Source organism: Trypanosoma rangeli (genome assembly GCF_003719475.1).
Source record: "Trypanosoma rangeli strain AM80 chromosome Unknown Tra_15.4_contig_00402, whole genome shotgun sequence".
Classification (NCBI taxonomy): domain Eukaryota; phylum Euglenozoa; class Kinetoplastea; order Trypanosomatida; family Trypanosomatidae; genus Trypanosoma; species Trypanosoma rangeli.
In genome coordinates this window covers 1-15,697 of record NW_021706149.1, presented here as the reverse complement: position 1 = coordinate 15,697, position 15,697 = coordinate 1, and the positions used below count along the sequence as shown (strand labels likewise).

At 53.4% G+C, this 15,697-nt stretch overlaps 12 protein-coding genes across 12 annotated transcripts, besides 12 other annotated features; 11 read left to right on the top strand and 1 right to left on the bottom strand.

Annotated features, from left to right (window-relative positions):
- Positions 1-105: 105 nt before the first annotated feature.
- TraAM80_08341 (uncharacterized protein) lies at positions 106-456 on the bottom strand (the record flags this gene model as incomplete). The annotated part of the gene is made up of 1 exon (XM_029385093.1): positions 106-456. The coding sequence occupies one exon, from the start codon at positions 454-456 to the stop codon at positions 106-108; it is 351 nt and encodes a 116-aa protein (XP_029235049.1).
- Positions 457-465: 9 nt separating this feature from the next.
- On the top strand, positions 466-1,056 carry TraAM80_08340 (solute carrier family 25 (mitochondrial adenine nucleotide translocator), member 4/5/6/31; the record flags this gene model as incomplete). The annotated part of the gene is made up of 1 exon (XM_029385092.1): positions 466-1,056. One exon carries the CDS (start codon positions 466-468, stop codon positions 1,054-1,056), a length of 591 nt encoding a protein of 196 aa, XP_029235048.1.
- A 52-nt stretch (positions 1,057-1,108) lies between these two features.
- Positions 1,109-1,993, top strand: TraAM80_08339 (uncharacterized protein; the record flags this gene model as incomplete). The annotated part of the gene is made up of 1 exon (XM_029385091.1): positions 1,109-1,993. One exon carries the CDS (start codon positions 1,109-1,111, stop codon positions 1,991-1,993), a length of 885 nt encoding a protein of 294 aa, XP_029235047.1.
- Positions 1,994-2,076: 83 nt separating this feature from the next.
- Positions 2,077-2,098: a microsatellite.
- Positions 2,099-2,469: 371 nt separating this feature from the next.
- Positions 2,470-2,491: a microsatellite.
- Positions 2,492-2,537: 46 nt separating this feature from the next.
- TraAM80_08338 (uncharacterized protein) lies at positions 2,538-2,993 on the top strand (the record flags this gene model as incomplete). Its single annotated transcript, XM_029385090.1, has 1 exon — positions 2,538-2,993. One exon carries the CDS (start codon positions 2,538-2,540, stop codon positions 2,991-2,993), a length of 456 nt encoding a protein of 151 aa, XP_029235046.1.
- Positions 2,994-3,284: 291 nt separating this feature from the next.
- Positions 3,285-3,314: a microsatellite.
- Positions 3,315-3,394: 80 nt separating this feature from the next.
- Positions 3,395-4,429, top strand: TraAM80_08337 (putative ribosomal RNA adenine dimethylase family protein; the record flags this gene model as incomplete). The annotated part of the gene is made up of 1 exon (XM_029385089.1): positions 3,395-4,429. One exon carries the CDS (start codon positions 3,395-3,397, stop codon positions 4,427-4,429), a length of 1,035 nt encoding a protein of 344 aa, XP_029235045.1.
- Positions 4,430-4,937: 508 nt separating this feature from the next.
- Positions 4,938-5,273, top strand: TraAM80_08336 (uncharacterized protein; the record flags this gene model as incomplete). Its single annotated transcript, XM_029385088.1, has 1 exon — positions 4,938-5,273. The coding sequence occupies one exon, from the start codon at positions 4,938-4,940 to the stop codon at positions 5,271-5,273; it is 336 nt and encodes a 111-aa protein (XP_029235044.1).
- A 27-nt stretch (positions 5,274-5,300) lies between these two features.
- Positions 5,301-5,332: a microsatellite.
- A 104-nt stretch (positions 5,333-5,436) lies between these two features.
- Positions 5,437-5,477: a sequence feature (A-rich).
- Positions 5,478-5,725: 248 nt separating this feature from the next.
- On the top strand, positions 5,726-7,258 carry TraAM80_08335 (putative serine peptidase; the record flags this gene model as incomplete). The annotated part of the gene is made up of 1 exon (XM_029385087.1): positions 5,726-7,258. The coding sequence occupies one exon, from the start codon at positions 5,726-5,728 to the stop codon at positions 7,256-7,258; it is 1,533 nt and encodes a 510-aa protein (XP_029235043.1).
- A 162-nt stretch (positions 7,259-7,420) lies between these two features.
- Positions 7,421-7,446: a microsatellite.
- Positions 7,447-7,552: 106 nt separating this feature from the next.
- TraAM80_08334 (putative polynucleotide kinase 3'-phosphatase) lies at positions 7,553-8,998 on the top strand (the record flags this gene model as incomplete). The annotated part of the gene is made up of 1 exon (XM_029385086.1): positions 7,553-8,998. One exon carries the CDS (start codon positions 7,553-7,555, stop codon positions 8,996-8,998), a length of 1,446 nt encoding a protein of 481 aa, XP_029235042.1.
- Positions 8,999-9,125: 127 nt separating this feature from the next.
- Positions 9,126-9,187: a sequence feature (A-rich).
- Positions 9,188-9,356: 169 nt separating this feature from the next.
- On the top strand, positions 9,357-10,265 carry TraAM80_08333 (2-hydroxy-3-oxopropionate reductase; the record flags this gene model as incomplete). Its single annotated transcript, XM_029385085.1, has 1 exon — positions 9,357-10,265. One exon carries the CDS (start codon positions 9,357-9,359, stop codon positions 10,263-10,265), a length of 909 nt encoding a protein of 302 aa, XP_029235041.1.
- A 121-nt stretch (positions 10,266-10,386) lies between these two features.
- Positions 10,387-10,420: a sequence feature (A-rich).
- A 168-nt stretch (positions 10,421-10,588) lies between these two features.
- Positions 10,589-10,627: a microsatellite.
- A 7-nt stretch (positions 10,628-10,634) lies between these two features.
- On the top strand, positions 10,635-12,311 carry TraAM80_08332 (SET domain containing protein; the record flags this gene model as incomplete). Its single annotated transcript, XM_029385084.1, has 1 exon — positions 10,635-12,311. One exon carries the CDS (start codon positions 10,635-10,637, stop codon positions 12,309-12,311), a length of 1,677 nt encoding a protein of 558 aa, XP_029235040.1.
- A 304-nt stretch (positions 12,312-12,615) lies between these two features.
- On the top strand, positions 12,616-13,677 carry TraAM80_08331 (leucine-rich repeat protein; the record flags this gene model as incomplete). Its single annotated transcript, XM_029385083.1, has 1 exon — positions 12,616-13,677. The coding sequence occupies one exon, from the start codon at positions 12,616-12,618 to the stop codon at positions 13,675-13,677; it is 1,062 nt and encodes a 353-aa protein (XP_029235039.1).
- A 654-nt stretch (positions 13,678-14,331) lies between these two features.
- On the top strand, positions 14,332-15,384 carry TraAM80_08330 (protein YIPF2; the record flags this gene model as incomplete). The annotated part of the gene is made up of 1 exon (XM_029385082.1): positions 14,332-15,384. The coding sequence occupies one exon, from the start codon at positions 14,332-14,334 to the stop codon at positions 15,382-15,384; it is 1,053 nt and encodes a 350-aa protein (XP_029235038.1).
- A 149-nt stretch (positions 15,385-15,533) lies between these two features.
- Positions 15,534-15,565: a microsatellite.
- Positions 15,566-15,630: 65 nt separating this feature from the next.
- Positions 15,631-15,657: a microsatellite.
- Positions 15,653-15,697: a sequence feature (A-rich).

Sequence of the window (15,697 nt, the reverse complement as noted above, 5' to 3'; positions counted from 1 at the left end):
CCGGGGGACTCCAACCGCATTTATGCCTTGGACAAGCGGGCTCAGTTCTTCCGCACACTGCTCGGCATCCGCTGGTTTGCCGGGCCGCCGATATTGTGGAGCATGTCAGAGTATGTCTTTCTTCTTGGCAGCTTCTATGTGGCTGCGCGAGCTGTTGCCGTGGGACAGTAGAATTCTGCGAGGGTTTGCCGCCGGTGGCCCCACCGGTGTGGCGCGCAGCACGTCATACGGGTATCGCACCGCCGTGTACGCCACACCGGTGGGGCCACTGGTGTGGGGAATGTCGTGAAGACGGCTCTCCGAGAGAAGCCCTCTGTAGTTCTTGGTGTTTACCGTGGCGTAACGGCCGCGGCGGTTGGTCGGCTGTTGCAGTTTGGCGCTTAGTTTGGGGTGTACAAGGTGACACGGTACGACGGCGTGTATCACCACACCTGCATGCTGTTTCTCTACTGCCATCTGGGTGCCATGCTGGGGCTACTTTTGCAGTATCCCTTTTTGCCCATCAAACACCAGCTGCACCTGCGCAATCAATTTACGAGGGGCAAACCACACACGTATCGATCATGCATTTTGGAGATGCGGGTCCGGCACGGCATCACGAAGGTCTTTGATGGCTTCTTCACCAGTCGGCCCATGCTTAACGCCGTCCCAGCGGCCTTGTTGATGACGCTCTACGACGTCTGCACACGCAGGTACACGGAATTCCTACACCCCAAGCTGCAGATGGTGCACGCGGAGGTGGATCAGCCGCTGTTCAGCGTCAGCGGCGCTTCGTACGCGAGTTACCTTCCAGCGTACGAATTTGCACGAAAATGTGGTATGCAACTGCGGCGTAGCGAAGGGGGAGGGGTGGAGGCAACGCCGGTAGCAGAACTGACATTGAAGCACCCCCAACTTCATCCACCCATGCAAAACGCACACATGCCCCGTTTTACTTTGTGTGCGCCTTTTTTTTGTTGTTACAGTTGGTCCCTGCTTGTCCATTTCACTTGCCGCTGCCTCCTCATTTTTTTTTTTTGTGTTTACCCTTTTTTTCTCTCTGGTGTGGTGAGGTGAAGTTGAGTGCAGAGTGCCTGCTGCCTTGGTAGGTGTCGCGCCGTTGCGGAAGATGGATTTCCTTAGGCGAACCTTTGCCGAGGCTAGGCTGCGGTATCATGTATCAAAAGTTTTTGTTGAAGCGAGCGCTACTCCTGCGAAGCTATCGGCGGAGTTTCTCTCTTTGGTAGAGGAGCACCCCCTTGTTGTGCTGAGCCTCCTACGCGACCACCTGCAAACGGGTTCCCCACACGCGTACGCGTACCTTCAGCTGCTTGAGAAAATAGTGGACGCCTGCAGCTTCTCTTTCCACGCAGCGATGGCGACTGACCATGCACTGCAAGAAAAATTAGTTCAACTCGCTGTGACGCGGGTAGAGGGTGCAGAGAAGCGAAAGGTGCGCCGTTTGGCGCGTCTGACGCTGTTGGAGTATTCGCGGATGTTTGTCGACGTTCCCCAGCTGCGGAGCCTGGCAAGACTTGCGGGTTTGGTGGAGAAATTGACCGGCAAGAGTTTGATGCGGGCTCTTGCGGTTGAGAACAAGAAGGTTGCCTTCATTGATTTGCGACCGGAGGACATCATCCTGATTAGTCCTGTGGAGGAGCCTCTTAAGGCCCTTCCATCGCCGCAGCGAAAACACGCGGCGTGGCCCTGCCACGCTTGTACGTACGTGAACAGGTCACAAGCGACGGCGTGCGTTGTGTGCAATACCCCGAAGGCAAAGCACGCTGCCTCCTCACTGGCCGACGAGCCAACGGGCGGGACAGCGCTCTCCGCGGCGGAAATCCTTAACGGAACTTTGTGCCATGAGAAAAGTGGCGGTAACGTAACTCCTCCTCGTCTCTCAACCGAGGATGGCGCCCGGGCGCCAACTCCAATTCGAGGTGGCGAAAAGAGTGAGGTCAAAGGGAAGGTTTTGGCGGAACATGTCGCACCCGCGGCCGGAAATCACGCCTGATGCTTCAGACGGAGTTGTTGTCTTCCTTCTTGCCGCCACGATTTTTTTTTTTTTTTACTCTCACTGCTCCCTCCCCCCCCCTTAAAAAAAAAACAAACAAAAAAATGAGCGTGCCAGTTCTTGTGTTTGGCAGTTGACAGCTGCTCTGCCCGCCCTTGCACCATCGTTTTTGTTTGGTTGTTCTGCAAAAAAATGGGTCTTTTGCGTGTGTCTGCACGTTTTCCCGTGCTCAGATTCAACTCTCCTCCCCACCCCGCCTAACGACCATTGCTGTCAGTTGCATGCGTGTTGCATGCTCCGGCTTTGACTTGCGGGGTGCGTTGGGGTGATACCGAGAGGCATGCAGGATAACGCGGGGACCCAGAGTACATGGCCCTGCCCTCTTGGGAGGAGGTGGCGAATGCGTCTCTCCTTTTTTTGCCATCGCCGCTAAAGTAGCCGAAAGGGCGCCAGACAAACAGACGAAATATAAATCTGGAGGAGGAGGAGGAGGAGGAGAGAAAGAAAGAAAGAGGGAAGAAGTGGCTGCACGTGGTATTGGACAATGAGTCTTTCTGCGCAAGAGGCAATAGCATATTTGCGGCAGTTTGTCAATGACAACAGTGGTGCGAGGTTTTACGTGTTCCCAGAGCCCACAGCTGCCGTCAATGCCCAGGCACTGTCTTTTATGGAATGCTGCTGGAACTCCGCGGTAGAAAACGGCAAAGAAGCCACTGCGTCAACCCCAAACAGGGTTGCATTGTCCAGCTTTACCAGCAATAATAACGGCACCACGTCTACAGCTGGAGCTGTGACCGTAGAAGGCTTTCAGCTACCCCTCAAAAATGCGCCAGACAAAGCCTCAGTGGTGTTTTACGATACCCCGTTGTTTGCTTCCCCAATAACGCACTCAACGATTCCAAGCGATGCGGGTGGTTTTTTCTCTACTGCTGTTGTTCCTGGGGAACAAAATGCGGGTTGCCGGCGTGGTCGCAACGGCGTTGCATGGGTTGTTTTGTGACTCGCTGCGATGGGCCTTTCCTCTGTTGCTGTCACTCTTCCTCTTATGTGGACTTGCCGTATAGACGCATCTGTGCATTTTCCTGTGTCGCACCCTCTGCGGGAGTGGGCCAGTTGGGGCACACGTACTGCAACGGGGTCGTTGCTAAACGGTTTTATGCTCCCCATCATATCATATTCCCTTGTTCATCTTTTTTTCCTTATGCTCTGCTTTTGGTTTATTATTATTATTGTTGTGTAAAAGGTGTTTTACTTTTCTGCTGCGTTTTTTTTTAAAAATTTTTTTTTCTTCTGTGTGTATGTGTCTGTGTGTGTGTGTGTGGCGGGGTTCTGTGCGTCTCTTCTTCTGAGTTGGTTGAGGCACGCAAAAAGCAACATAAAAAAAAAAGGAGGTCGCCCGGCATGCAGAAGGGGTCGCGTACGGTTTCCATGGGTATCATCACCGCGGAGCCGCTGCATGCCGCCTCAAAAAAGTTGAAGTTTGCCACGCGAGTCTCTACACTGGGAAAGACGGCGCCCCACAAGTCGGCGAAGAAGAGTGAGATGGTGGGGCTCAAGACGGGCGGCAGTCAGAGCGGCATGGTGTTCAACAAGGGCTTTGGGCAGCACATCCTGAAGAATCCCCTCGTCATTGCCGCCATCGTAGAGAAGGCGGCGATTAAGCCCACGGACGTGGTGTTAGAAATTGGCCCTGGCACAGGGAATCTGACCGAAAAGCTGCTGCAGGCCTCGAAGCGGGTGATTGCCTTCGAGGTGGACCCCCGCATGGTGGCGGAGCTCAACAAGCGCTTTCAAAACACCCCGTTGGCGTCGAAGTTGCAGGTGATTCGGGGCAACTGCCTCGAACACGAGTTTCCCTACTTTGACAAGTGCGTGGCGAATGTGCCATACGCCATTTCCTCCGCCCTCGTCTTTAAGCTTCTGAGGAAGCCGACGTTTAAATGCGCCGTACTGATGTTTCAGCGGGAGTTTGCCCTGCGCGTGTGTGCCCAGCCGGGCTCCGAGGCGTACTGTCGTCTTTCGGTTAACGCTCAGCTTCTGGCGCGCTGCAGCCACCTGATGAAGATCAGCAAAAATAGTTTTAACCCCCCGCCTAAGGTGGAGTCCAGCGTGATTCGTCTTGACCCGAAGCACCCTGCACCGGATGTGGACTTTGAGGAGTGGGACGGACTCGTCAAGTTTATTTTTAATAGGAAGAACAAGAAGGTGTCGTCCATCTTCCGCACCAAGAACGCCGTTCAGACCTTATATGAGAAGTACTGCAGCTACCAGAAGATGGAGGGGGTAACCGATGGAAAGAGTCTTGCCGAATTTAAGGAGCATTTAGAGACCGTGATGCAGGACCCCGTGTTTAACAGTCGAGCACGAGTGCTGGACCAGGAAAGCATCACAAAACTCCTTTGCCACTTTACGACGCATGACATCCACTTTGTTTAGCAAGGGGGAAAAACAGACGAGGGTTTAAAAGGGGAGAAGAAGAACAAGAACAACAACAGCAAACACACATGGATGCTCCCATAGGAGTAGTATTGTTACTTAACCCCCACACATCCTTTGGGGGGGGTACTTTCTGCTGCATTCTAACGGAAAAAGAAAACAGGAGGAACGTCATACATTCGCATACATTCATGCCGTACCTTGTGACATGTATGGGAAGGACATAAACACGTGTAATACCGATGTGCGTGTGTGTCAGGTCTCAGTTAGTGCTAACAAATACCACTTTCAAGTAAACTTGACTAGTAATAAAAACGTGAATACTTCTGCTGGAGTTATGACGTCAATTTCTCTTCCTTCGCTGCATCGTCTTTTCCTTTTTTTCTACCCTTCCGTGTGTATGTGTGTGTTCCACGTGATAGTTGCTTGTTTCCTTTCGTCTTATTTGGGTGTGGTGTTGATGGTGAAGGCCAAAGAGGAACAGTGTATACACACGCATCTATTCTAAATGCTGCGCCATAGGTGGATTGCTCCCGCGGTGAGCCAACACTTTTTTCCAGTGCAGCTGTCGAAGCGCCAGTTTACGGATAAAGTCGTAGTCGGCTCGTGCGCCGCGCTCTCCACAAGCGTGACTATTCTCGGCATCTTCCACCTCATTGTGACACCCGTGAGCTCAACGATTGCGGCCGCGACTCTTTCCGCGGCTGCAGTTAGCGGGGCACTTGTTGTTTTTGAAGGCGGAAAGAATGAGGGTGGCACGACGTTCGGTGCAGTTCTTGGCGTATTCTTCGGTGCAATGGGGGGCTACTACGCCAAATCCTCCAAGGAGCCGTGGCGGAAGTGATAGGTCTGGTGGGGTATGTGCGTATGCGTGTGTGTGTGTGTGTGTGTGTGTGTGTGTGTAAATCCCCGCGGCAAGGAGGCATGAGCGCGGGGGAGCTGTAGGAGCATCCCAGTAAGAGGGAGGAAGCCCGGTATTACGTAACTGCGCCTTCATCGGTGCCCGATTTTTTTTGTTTTGTTTTTAATCTCCTTTTTTTTTTTTGTTGCAACACCTCGCTTGTCGCTGTTCACAAACACAAACACAGAGAGAAAGTGAGAGAAATACCGCATGGGCTGCACGGCGACAGTATCTCGATGCATGCACGTGTACTCCTGCCTGTGCCTCTTTCCCTCTTTTTGTTTTTTTATATATAATGTCATTCCGCTGCGTTTGTTCGCCGCACGATGCGGGTTTCTCTCAGTCATAACACCCACACGCTCCTCACCACCGCTGCCGCCCTGCGGTGTGGGGGTATGCTGCGACTGAGTCGCCCGCACAAGACGGCGCTGCCGAAGCTCATCAATGAGGTCCGTCGCACTCCTGCGTATTTGCGACATGCCCCACCGAGTTTATACGTGACGTGTGACTTTGAGAAGGCTGCGAGACACACAACACTGCTTGTGGACGCTTCGGTCGAGGGTGAACCCCCTCTGACGAATGGTGCCTACGTGCTTGCCTCTACAGAGGGCGATGATCTTGACTTTCGTAAGGCGCAGAGCGTCCTCGTTGGCCTCCCATTCGCGCAAGACGCATCGCAGGCCTCACGCTTCGTCGATGCCGTGCTGCGTCCCGCTCTAACCCGCAGCGGCATGGCAATCCCGTTTGATGGCATCCAGACAATAATCCTACCTGAGCCGCATCCTTTCGCCGCGCACACCGTCAAGGAGATCCTTTCGCGCTTGCCGCAAGTGAGGTTTGCGTGTAGTTCGTTGATGGCGGCGTTCCTTTCTGACACCGACTTCTTCTCGGGCGTGCGAAAGTCCTTGTGCGAGAACGACGCACATCTCCCTGCAAAGCTGATTACATTTGCTGATGTGCCACAGGCAAATCTTCAGCCACTAGAGGACGGCGCGGTGGTTCCAGTCTCCGGAGAATGTCGCAAGCTCCTCGTGGCGACGGGCGATCTCTCACGCGCACGTGAGAGGTGGCGGCGGGAGCGGCGCAACAAGCTAAAGCATTTTGAGTCCTACACGCTTTTTCTGTATGACCCGGCCTTTTGCGCGATGCTTGCGCCTCCCTCTGCCGGTGTGCACTTTGATTGGATGCCGTTTGTCGTCCATGAGGCAGACGCTAATGCACTCCTGCCGTTACCGGATTTTTTTTCTATCCAGAAGTCGGGCGGATCCTCCCTGATGGAGGTATGGAGGCTCCGTGAGCAGGTGCACCGAGTGACAACCGCGCTGGAGAAGTTTCCGGAGACACAGCGTGTGCTGACTGCGTGCTACGGTGAAGTTTCTGGTGGCGCCGATGGCTACCTGGAGCGACTGCAGCTGACAGTGAAGAAGTTGGAGGAGCTACGAAGTCGTCTTGGCCACCGGCTGGTCACTGACACCGTGCGGGACATGGAGAGGTGGAGCACCGTCATGGAGGAAAAGGTATTGAAGGAAGTTGTTTTCACAAACACGGCGGATAAGACGACATCGGATGTGGTGCTGGCGGAGTACAGGCGGTGGGCAAGTACCGCGTACTTGGGAAGACTCTCACGCGCACTCGTGCATGCGGCTGCCACACTTCCGCCTGATGCCCTGCCGGAACCGGCTAAAAAAGCATCATCGTCGTTAGCAGCGAAAAAAGACGTTGAGGGGGCGGCCGGGGTGCAGCTGCTGAAGCGTCACTTTGAGGGGCGAGGGATGGCCTCACTCGCGCCGGTGCTAGAGCGGGAGGAGATCGACGTCGCCGTGTTCCTGGCAATGAGCCCAGAGGACTGCAAGAAGGTGTTTAGGGCTACTTTTGGTGTGGTCAAAAAGATGGAACTGCTGCAGCAGGAACTTCGTGCGTCACATTAGCGCAATAAGTAAGGGAGGACGGAGTAACGCAAAGAGACCGAAGATGAAAACGCAAACAAAAGCAAACAAGTAAAAAAAAAATGGGAGAAAAGAGACTTAAAAAAAAAGAGAATGCGGGGGATGGTCCTCGTAGTTTGTCCACGGGAGCGACAAACAGGCAACGCAGTACAAGCAGCAGCAGCAGCAGCGTCCGTGTAGGTGTGTGTAAATGGCCGGGGGTGTCTTGCATGCACTTCTGGGTGGTCCTTTTTAAGCCTTTTTTATTTTGCGCAGAGGGGAAGAAGCTCAAGGTGGATGAAGCGCGCCAGGACCCCGTCACCGCAGGTGCTGAGAACCAACGTCTTGCCAAATTCTTTACTTAGTGACTGGAAGCTGCTTCACGGCTCCGTTTTGGCATTGTTGCCGTCTGCCGATCTGGTGCGGCACTCGCTGTTTGGTGTTGCTGGGAATGGTCTGCGCCTCAAGGTGGCCGCCTTTGACTTGGACGACACACTCATTGTGCCGCAGAGCGGGGCGGTGTTTCCTCGCGACGACCCCACCGATTGGAGGTGGCTGCTGCCTGTCGTGCCGCAGTACTTGCGGCTGCTGTACGACGCGGGCTTTATGGTTGCCATTCTGAGCAATCAGGCCGGCATTGGAGGAAGGGCGTGGAATGAAAAGAAGGCGGAGAGCGTCAAGCGGAAGATTATCAATATGAGCGAGGCGCTTGGGATGCCGTTGGCAGTCTTCCTTGCTACAAAGGAGGATGTCTGGCGAAAGCCCAACGTGGGAATGTGGAGTCTACTGCAGGATCATGCGAGCGCCGTCGTGTCGGAGAAGCTGCTTGTTGCCAGCGACCTTGTTGGGTGTGCCGTTTACGTTGGAGACGCCGCTGGACGGAAGACCGCCACTTTGGCGGGACGAAAGAAGGACTTCAGTTGCTCTGACCGCAAGTTTGCCTTCAACATTGATGTGCCGTTTCTCACGCCAGAGCAGTTATACCGCTGCCCGCAGACGGAACTGTTTGACAACGACGGTGACGATGACAGCACGCTAAAGGGGGCGGGGAAAGTTATCTCCAAGCGGCTCTTGACGGCGGTGGCGGATGCACCGTGCGATGTGGACTGGGGCGGTCTTGGCCCGAGTGAGCTTGGAAACCTGCCATCGTCGTACGAGCATCTCACAATCAACCGCATTAACGCGGAGGGTGAACGGTGCAGCTTTGCGGTACCTGCGCCGGCAATTTTTTATCGGACGGCGCAGGAGATGGTGATATTTGTGGGATATCCTGGCTGCGGCAAAACGACGTTTTTTAGCCGTTTCTTACAGCCGGCCGGCTACATCCACATCAACCGCGACATCCTTAAAACGAAGGCGAAGTGCCTGTCAGAGGCCGCAAAGTGGTGGGACGCCGGAAAAAGTCTTGTCGTGGATAACACAAACCCGTTGCATGCTGACTGTATGCAGTTTATCGCCCTGGTGAGGCGGTCGCGTCCGAGCCTGACACCGCTACCGGTGCGCGTGTTTGTGTTTCAGGCATCGAGGGCGTTGTCGATGCATATGTCGAATGTGCGTGCTCGACTTGGCATTTCTCCGCGTATCAGCCGGATTGCGTACAACGTGTTTCAGTCAAAACATGAAGCCTGGACACCGGCATCCGTGAAGATGGCGAATATTGAGGAAGTACTCGAAATACCGCCTGTGGCATGCTTCGATGGTCTACAGGAGGACATGCGGCGAGAGTTCTTCTTGCTGTCATGAGGGAATGCCCTCGTCACACCGTCTTGAAGTGCCCCCGTTTTCTGTGTCCTTATTTTTCTACATATGCAAGCTCTGTAGATATTCGCTGTGTAGTCTTGCTTTTTTTTTTCTTTGGTGAATTCCACCACTTTCTTCCCTTCTCTCTTTCTCTCTTTCTTTCTTTCTTTCGTTGATTCTGCCCTTTTTTTCGTGGGCCCTGCGGTGCAGGATCATCAGAGCCCGTAAAAAAAAAAAAATACATTCAAGCACAGTAAACGCGGAAGACGCGATAAGATAAAATTTCAAAAGGCGAAAGGATAAAACAGCCACCGCTACAAGAGAGAGCACAAATTCTAAAAATAAAAAATCAGAAACAAAAATGACACTGAAAGTTGGTTACATTGGGCTTGGCCTCATGGGGAGGTCGATGGCTGCCAACATTCTCAAGGCCGGGTTCCCGCTGACAGTGTTTAACCGCACCAGTTCAAAAATGGAGGAATTGGTGCGGCAGGGCGCGCAGGCCGCCGCCTCCCCGGCTGACCTCGCGTCGAAGGTGGACATCGTCATCACGAACGTCTCCGACTCTCCCGATGTATACGAGCTGGTGTTCGGCAAGGCTGGCATCTACTTGGGCGTTCGCCCGGGATCTATTTTGATTGACAACAGCACAATCAAGCCGTCCACTGCCCGAGAGATTGCGGAGAGGATGTGGAAGGAAAAGAAGGTGCGCTGCCTCGACGCTCCCGTCTCTGGCGGCGACATTGGCGCCAAGAACGGCACTCTTACCATCATGGTTGGTGGTGACGAAGAGGCGATGCAAAGGGCCATGCCAGTGCTGCAGGCGATGGGCAAGCAGATCACATACATTGGCGCCAGTGGAGCCGGTCAGGTGTGCAAGGCCGTTAACCAGATCATGGTGGCGGCGCAGATGGTGGCCATGGGCGAAATGCTTGTCTTTGCAGAGAAGTGTGACGTGGATGCTGAGCGAGTTATAGAGGCGGTCAAGGGTGGGGCCGCGCAGTGCTGGACGCTTGACGTGAAACCCCAGCGTCTTTTCGCCGGCAACCGCGAGCCCGGCTTTAAGGCCGCGCTCCAGAGCAAGGACCTCGGCATTGTGATGGACACCGCCAAGGAGTTCGGGGCACCGCTTCCAAGCACCGCCGTTAACGCGCAGCTGTTCCAGTCGATGGTGCAGAACGGCGAGGGCGACAAGGACAACTCCGCGGTGGTCGGTGTTCTGGAACGCCTGGCAAATTGCCACCTCAAGGAGAAGGCGAACACCAACTGAAGACGTTTTTGTTTTGTTTTATTTTCAAACGGATGTGTGTTACATTGGCACTTCTATCTCTTTCTGTGTGTGTGTGTGTTGCGCAACACACGTTTCTGGGGCAATGGAATAACTGAGGAGCTTTATTTTTTTTTTTTTCTTGTTAATTTTTTCTTGCTGTTATGTGTGTGGGGTGGGTGGGGGGAGGGGGGACGTACGAACAACTCCCTCCACTTATCTCTCTTTTCCTCTCTTTTTCCCTCCACTCCTCCTTGTGTCGTTTGCGTCTAACTCCCTCGCTGCTTCGTCCTGTTGCATGTCAAATCTAAAGAATACCAAGAGAGGCTGTTATTGTTGCATTTGCTGTTGCTGCTGTGGAGCTGGAGAGAGATGGCGAAGTTGGAACTGGAAGTGGCAGCATGGCTTGAAGCAGAATTGGATGCCAGCGCCTGCGCCTCTGTGAAGCGTTCGTTTTTGGATCTGCAGCTACTCGAGCAGAGTGAGGGCAGCGACTTTTCCCGATTTCTGTGGATGTGCCGCATTATTGCTGCGGACCACCGTGTAGTGTGGGAGCATCTTTCCCCTTCATTCACAGAGGCTTTCAAGCGGCCTGTTGACGCTTGGAACGAACAACTGGCGGTGAAGGTGCTGCGATTGAGCATTGATCGCATGAATGACACTGCAGCTGCCTCACGGCTGCGCGAGGCGCTTGACGAACATATGACCACCACAATGAAGCCAGCCACCGCTACACCACATATCGGTTCACAACCCGTCATGAGGGGGGTCGTGGCGTCTCCTTACCTTGTGCTGCCTGCCGCACCTGGCGTGGAGGGCTCACTCGTGTGCAACGCTCCACTACCGGCGTTTGGCGATCTTTTGCGTGTACCTCGCGAAAACATGTTCTTTATCGATACAGTTGTGCAGTATTGCGAGTTGGGGCGGGTGGTCCATGCTTCCGCCGAATTGTCGGGCATGATCTCTGGCGATGAACCACTCCTCGTTCTTTGCCTCGTCTATGAGCGGTATGTGGCGTCGTCGTCGCACTGGAGCGATCTGCTGTTATCGTGCCCTAGCGAGTACCCCACCGTTCCAAGTTTCTGGGACTGGGATGATCTTGCGGAGCTGGAAGGTCTTGATGTGTTAGATGACGTGCTGGCCAAGAGGGCACAATTGGTGCAGTATCACACGACGGTAATGACGGTCTTACCTCTCATCTATGAGGCGTTTGCAGGGAGCTGCAGGCTTGGAAAGGAGAACTTCCTGGACTGCTTCTCTATTGAGGCGATGATGTGGGCCCGCGCGACGTTTGACTCTCGTGCCTTCAATTTAAATGTGGATGGACGCGTCGTACTTGCCTTGGTGCCTGTGGCAGACATGATTAACCACCACAACCACAGTAATGTTTTGGTGCGAAAGGTTGAACCCGACGGAGGGGACTTTGTGATGCAGATAGGGGCGAGTCTCACAGCTGAGGACGTGGGTCGCGAACTGTGGATGAGCTACGGCCCTCTGCAGAACTGGGAGCTCTTGCAGTTTTACGGGTTTGTCATGGAGGAGAACGAACACGACCGGTTGCCGTTTCCCTTTGATCTTCCGGAGGGCGTCGTTGCTGATGAGTGGGATGGACGGCGGGCAGCGCTGGTGGCGAAGTACGCCCTGCACCTTGCGGGTCGTTGCTGGATTGGCCGCGACGGTCGCCCACCGCCCGCGCTCCTCGCGCTGCTGCGCGTGCACTTGGCGCAGGCGGGGGAATTTGACGGGTTAGAGCGTCACGGCCCATTTGTGAGTTTGAGCGCCGCGACGGAGGCGGGCGTTGTTGCCACAATCGCCGAGACGATCCGGTGCATCCTCGACCTCTTTGGCACATCATTGGAGGACGACGAGCGGCTACTGAAGAAGAGCGGCAGCGCAGCGGCGGCACACGCTGACAACGACGCTGGCTGTTGCACGCTTTCGTGCAACAAGCGAATGAGCATTTTGCTTCGCGTGGAGCTGAAGCGTATTGCCCATCGCACACTGGAGTGGTGCGCAACGGCCGCAGCAGACAGCGCTCACGGCGCGTAAAAGCAACCAACGTAAAACGCTAATAATAACGAAACGAGGCGTGAGTCTCCCGCGGTGGCCGCGCCATTGCAGTCTCCCTCTTTTTCCTTTTATTCCTTTTCCCTTCCTCTTTATTGACGGATTTGGTTGCACCTTTTTGTTTGTTTGTCTGTGCGTTTTCTTTCATTGAATTTTCCACCTTTTTTGTTTTCCGCGGCGTCCGTGTGTGTGTGTGTTTTTTGTTTTTTTGTTTCTCCCTGCAGTCAAACGGAGTGGGACGAAGGGAGACGAAGTTGCTCTCAACTTCGCGTGTGGAGGGGAAATAATGGAAATACATCTTTCCTACGGGGATCTTGCCACCCAACCGCTTGAGTCAGCGGTGACGGATCCCGCACTCGTCCGCTCGCTCGACTTGTCGGGGAACAACATCAGCGCAGAGATACTTGTTGAGATTGTGGACAAGTACATTAATGGCATGAAGAGCCTGGGGGAGCTGGATATCAAGGATAACAAGATAGGCTCCCAAGGCGCGAAGTACCTTTGCAACGCCCTCATGAAGCACTGCCGCGAGCTGAAGTATCTTGATTTGGGCGAGAATGGCATCCTTGACCAGTCGCTTTTGGACGTGGCATACTTACTGCAAGAGCTTCGCCTTGAAACACTTTTTTTGCTCTCTAACCACCTAACCCCACGCGGTATACCGACTCTCTGCGACGGCATTTGCTCAAGTAGGTATATTCGGGAGTTGTCGCTAGCGTTAAATGTCCTCGGTGACCGCGGCGCCTCCATGATCGCCGAGGCCTTAATGGGGCATCCGTCTTTACGTTCGCTGGACATCAGTGATAACCAAATTGGTGATGCAGGGGCGGTGAGCGTGGCGAGGTATCTTATTCTGCCCTCCAACTCGCGGCTGCAGTCGTTGAATCTTTCCGTCAACTGCTTTGGCGATGTGGGACTCGTGGCCATTGCCGAGGCGGTGGAAAAGACGCAAAGCACGCGGCTGGCTCGCCTGGACCTTGGGGGAAACTACCGGGTTGGGCCTGTCGGGCGACGGGCGTTGATTAAGTGTGTATCATCTATGCGGCACCTTCAGTCGCTGGACCTGTGCTCTTGTCAGCTCACCGATGAAGAGGCGCAAGAGCTTGTGGTGGCTGTATCCTCTCGCAACTGCGGGATCAAGGAACTTGAATGGTTCAACAATCCGGGGATGGAGCTGGGGACCGAGAAGGCGCTTCACGAGGCACTAGAAGCAAAGAAGGCCGCTTTACAGGTTGAGACAGAACGTTGGCGTCAGTTGCAGATCCTCTCCAGTGTTCTGCTGGGGGTCTCATTGCTGGGGGTCATCGCCATTGCGCTCCGACAGAGACGCCTGCGGTGGGTCCTTTAAGTGAACAAACAAAACGGAAAACAACATCAACAATTGTGCCGTGTTTGGAAACATGGCGTTGACTTCTTTTTTTTTTTATTTTGGTGTTGATGCCCATTTGGCAATCGGCATATACATTTGTCCATACACGTACGAAGGGAGACATGTGGGCAATATGCGTTACGGCATGCGTGCACATATACATCCATGTGTGTGAGTGAGTGTTTATATGGTTTTCCTTTTTTTTTTTAAGTAAGAAGAAAAAAGGAGTTGTTCCCTTATATATATATGTTGCGGGAGATGACACGTCAGTGATATAAATAACTACAGGTAGGATGAACGAATGCGCATGCAGTAACGAGGAAAGTGATGGTGAAGGTAGACGGATGGCGATGCCGTTGTGTGGTGGTTGTGTCTGAGTGGCCCGACACACTTGAATATTTATGCGCTGCAAGCATGGTGTTGTCTTTTTTTTTTTTTTTGGGGGGGGGGGTCAACTCTCATTTGTTGCGTTCTGGCTATCATTGCAAGTTCCCATTCGTTCTTTCTCTTCCGTGCCCGTTTCTCCTCCCTCTCCCTTTCCACATGCTTTGGAAGCAAACTGACGCCTCCTCCGCCCCGTGACTTCGCCGTAAGCGCCTCTGCAGCGCCGTTCTACTGACACCTTCAAGCTTTATGGCGAACCCATACGAGAAGTGGGAGGATTCCTTCAAGGAGAAACCATTTGAGTTTTCCCACGTCCCCACCGCGCTGCAGGCATCTGCAGAAGGGCACACCACCATGATCACTCCTTTCGCCGAGCCACAAACAACGTACACCTCCGCGGGTCAACCTGACCAGCCTAGGCAGACGCTGGGCCACACAGACACGAGTCAGGCGTATGCTTCGCAACAACAGTTCTACGACGGCTCCAGCGCTCCAGGTTCACTAGCGCAACCACTTCCACCGTCTCCAGCATTGCCCGTCAGAGAGCAATACACACAAACGGCAGACCAGCAACAACAAGAGCAGCGACATGAGCAAACGACATCGGTCTCCAAGTTTTGGACCATTGAATTTTACCAGCAATTTTTTGATGTTGACACCCGGCTTGTGCTTTTGCGAATGAGCAACGCCTTGGTGCCTGTCAAGCCCCCAGACTTTTTGATGGATCGTGAGTGGCGTAACTACGCCGTGCAGACCCCGCCATATGAGTTGCAAGAGACAGGTGTGGAGTTGTCAGGAAAACCCGACTTGTACGGCCCCTTTTGGATCTCCACAACCTTGTGGATGACACTGGGAGTTGTGAGCAATGTTATGAGTAGGATTGCGTTTAGTCATCGGGCATCGGATAGCGAAGAAAAGTGGAAGTATGACTTTACAATGGCATCCATTGCCAGTATTGTTATTTACATCTATTGCTTTGGACTGAGCTGTTTTGTGTGGGGGATGATGAAGTATAAGGAGCTACCCGTCTCATTGTTGGACACGCTTTGCCTCTACGGGTATAGCATGTTTATTTTTCTGCCAGTGGTGATTCTCTGTACAATTCCGGTTTCCGCGCTCCAATGGGTTATTGTGATGGTCGGCGGGGTTTGGTCCACTGCCTTTTTGCTCATTAACTTCTGGCGTCTCTGGGAGGCAACGCTGAGTCGTGTTTGGTTCATGGGCATTGTCGCCGTCGTGAGTGTATTTCACATGCTGCTGACGATGTCCTTCAAGTTTTACTTCCTGCGATACAAGTTTTAGCTCGATGTTACATGCATAAATAGAAGAAGCAGAATAACGGTGAAAATGGCTTTCAAAGCCTTTTTGACTTCTTTGGTGTGATGCCTCGGAAGGAAACGGGAAAAAAAGTTTAGGAAAAGGCACGTAGAGGAAACCCCCCTTCTTGTTTTAAAAAAGAAACGAAACAAACAAACAAACAAACTTTTGTTTGGTAGACCGTTTGTCTCCCTTTTTGGTTTGGTTGGATGGTTCATGTCTTTTGCTTTGCCCCCCTCCCTCCCTCCCTCCCTCCCTTTTTACTTTTTGTTTGTTTTTCTTTGCCTTTTCTCTTTCT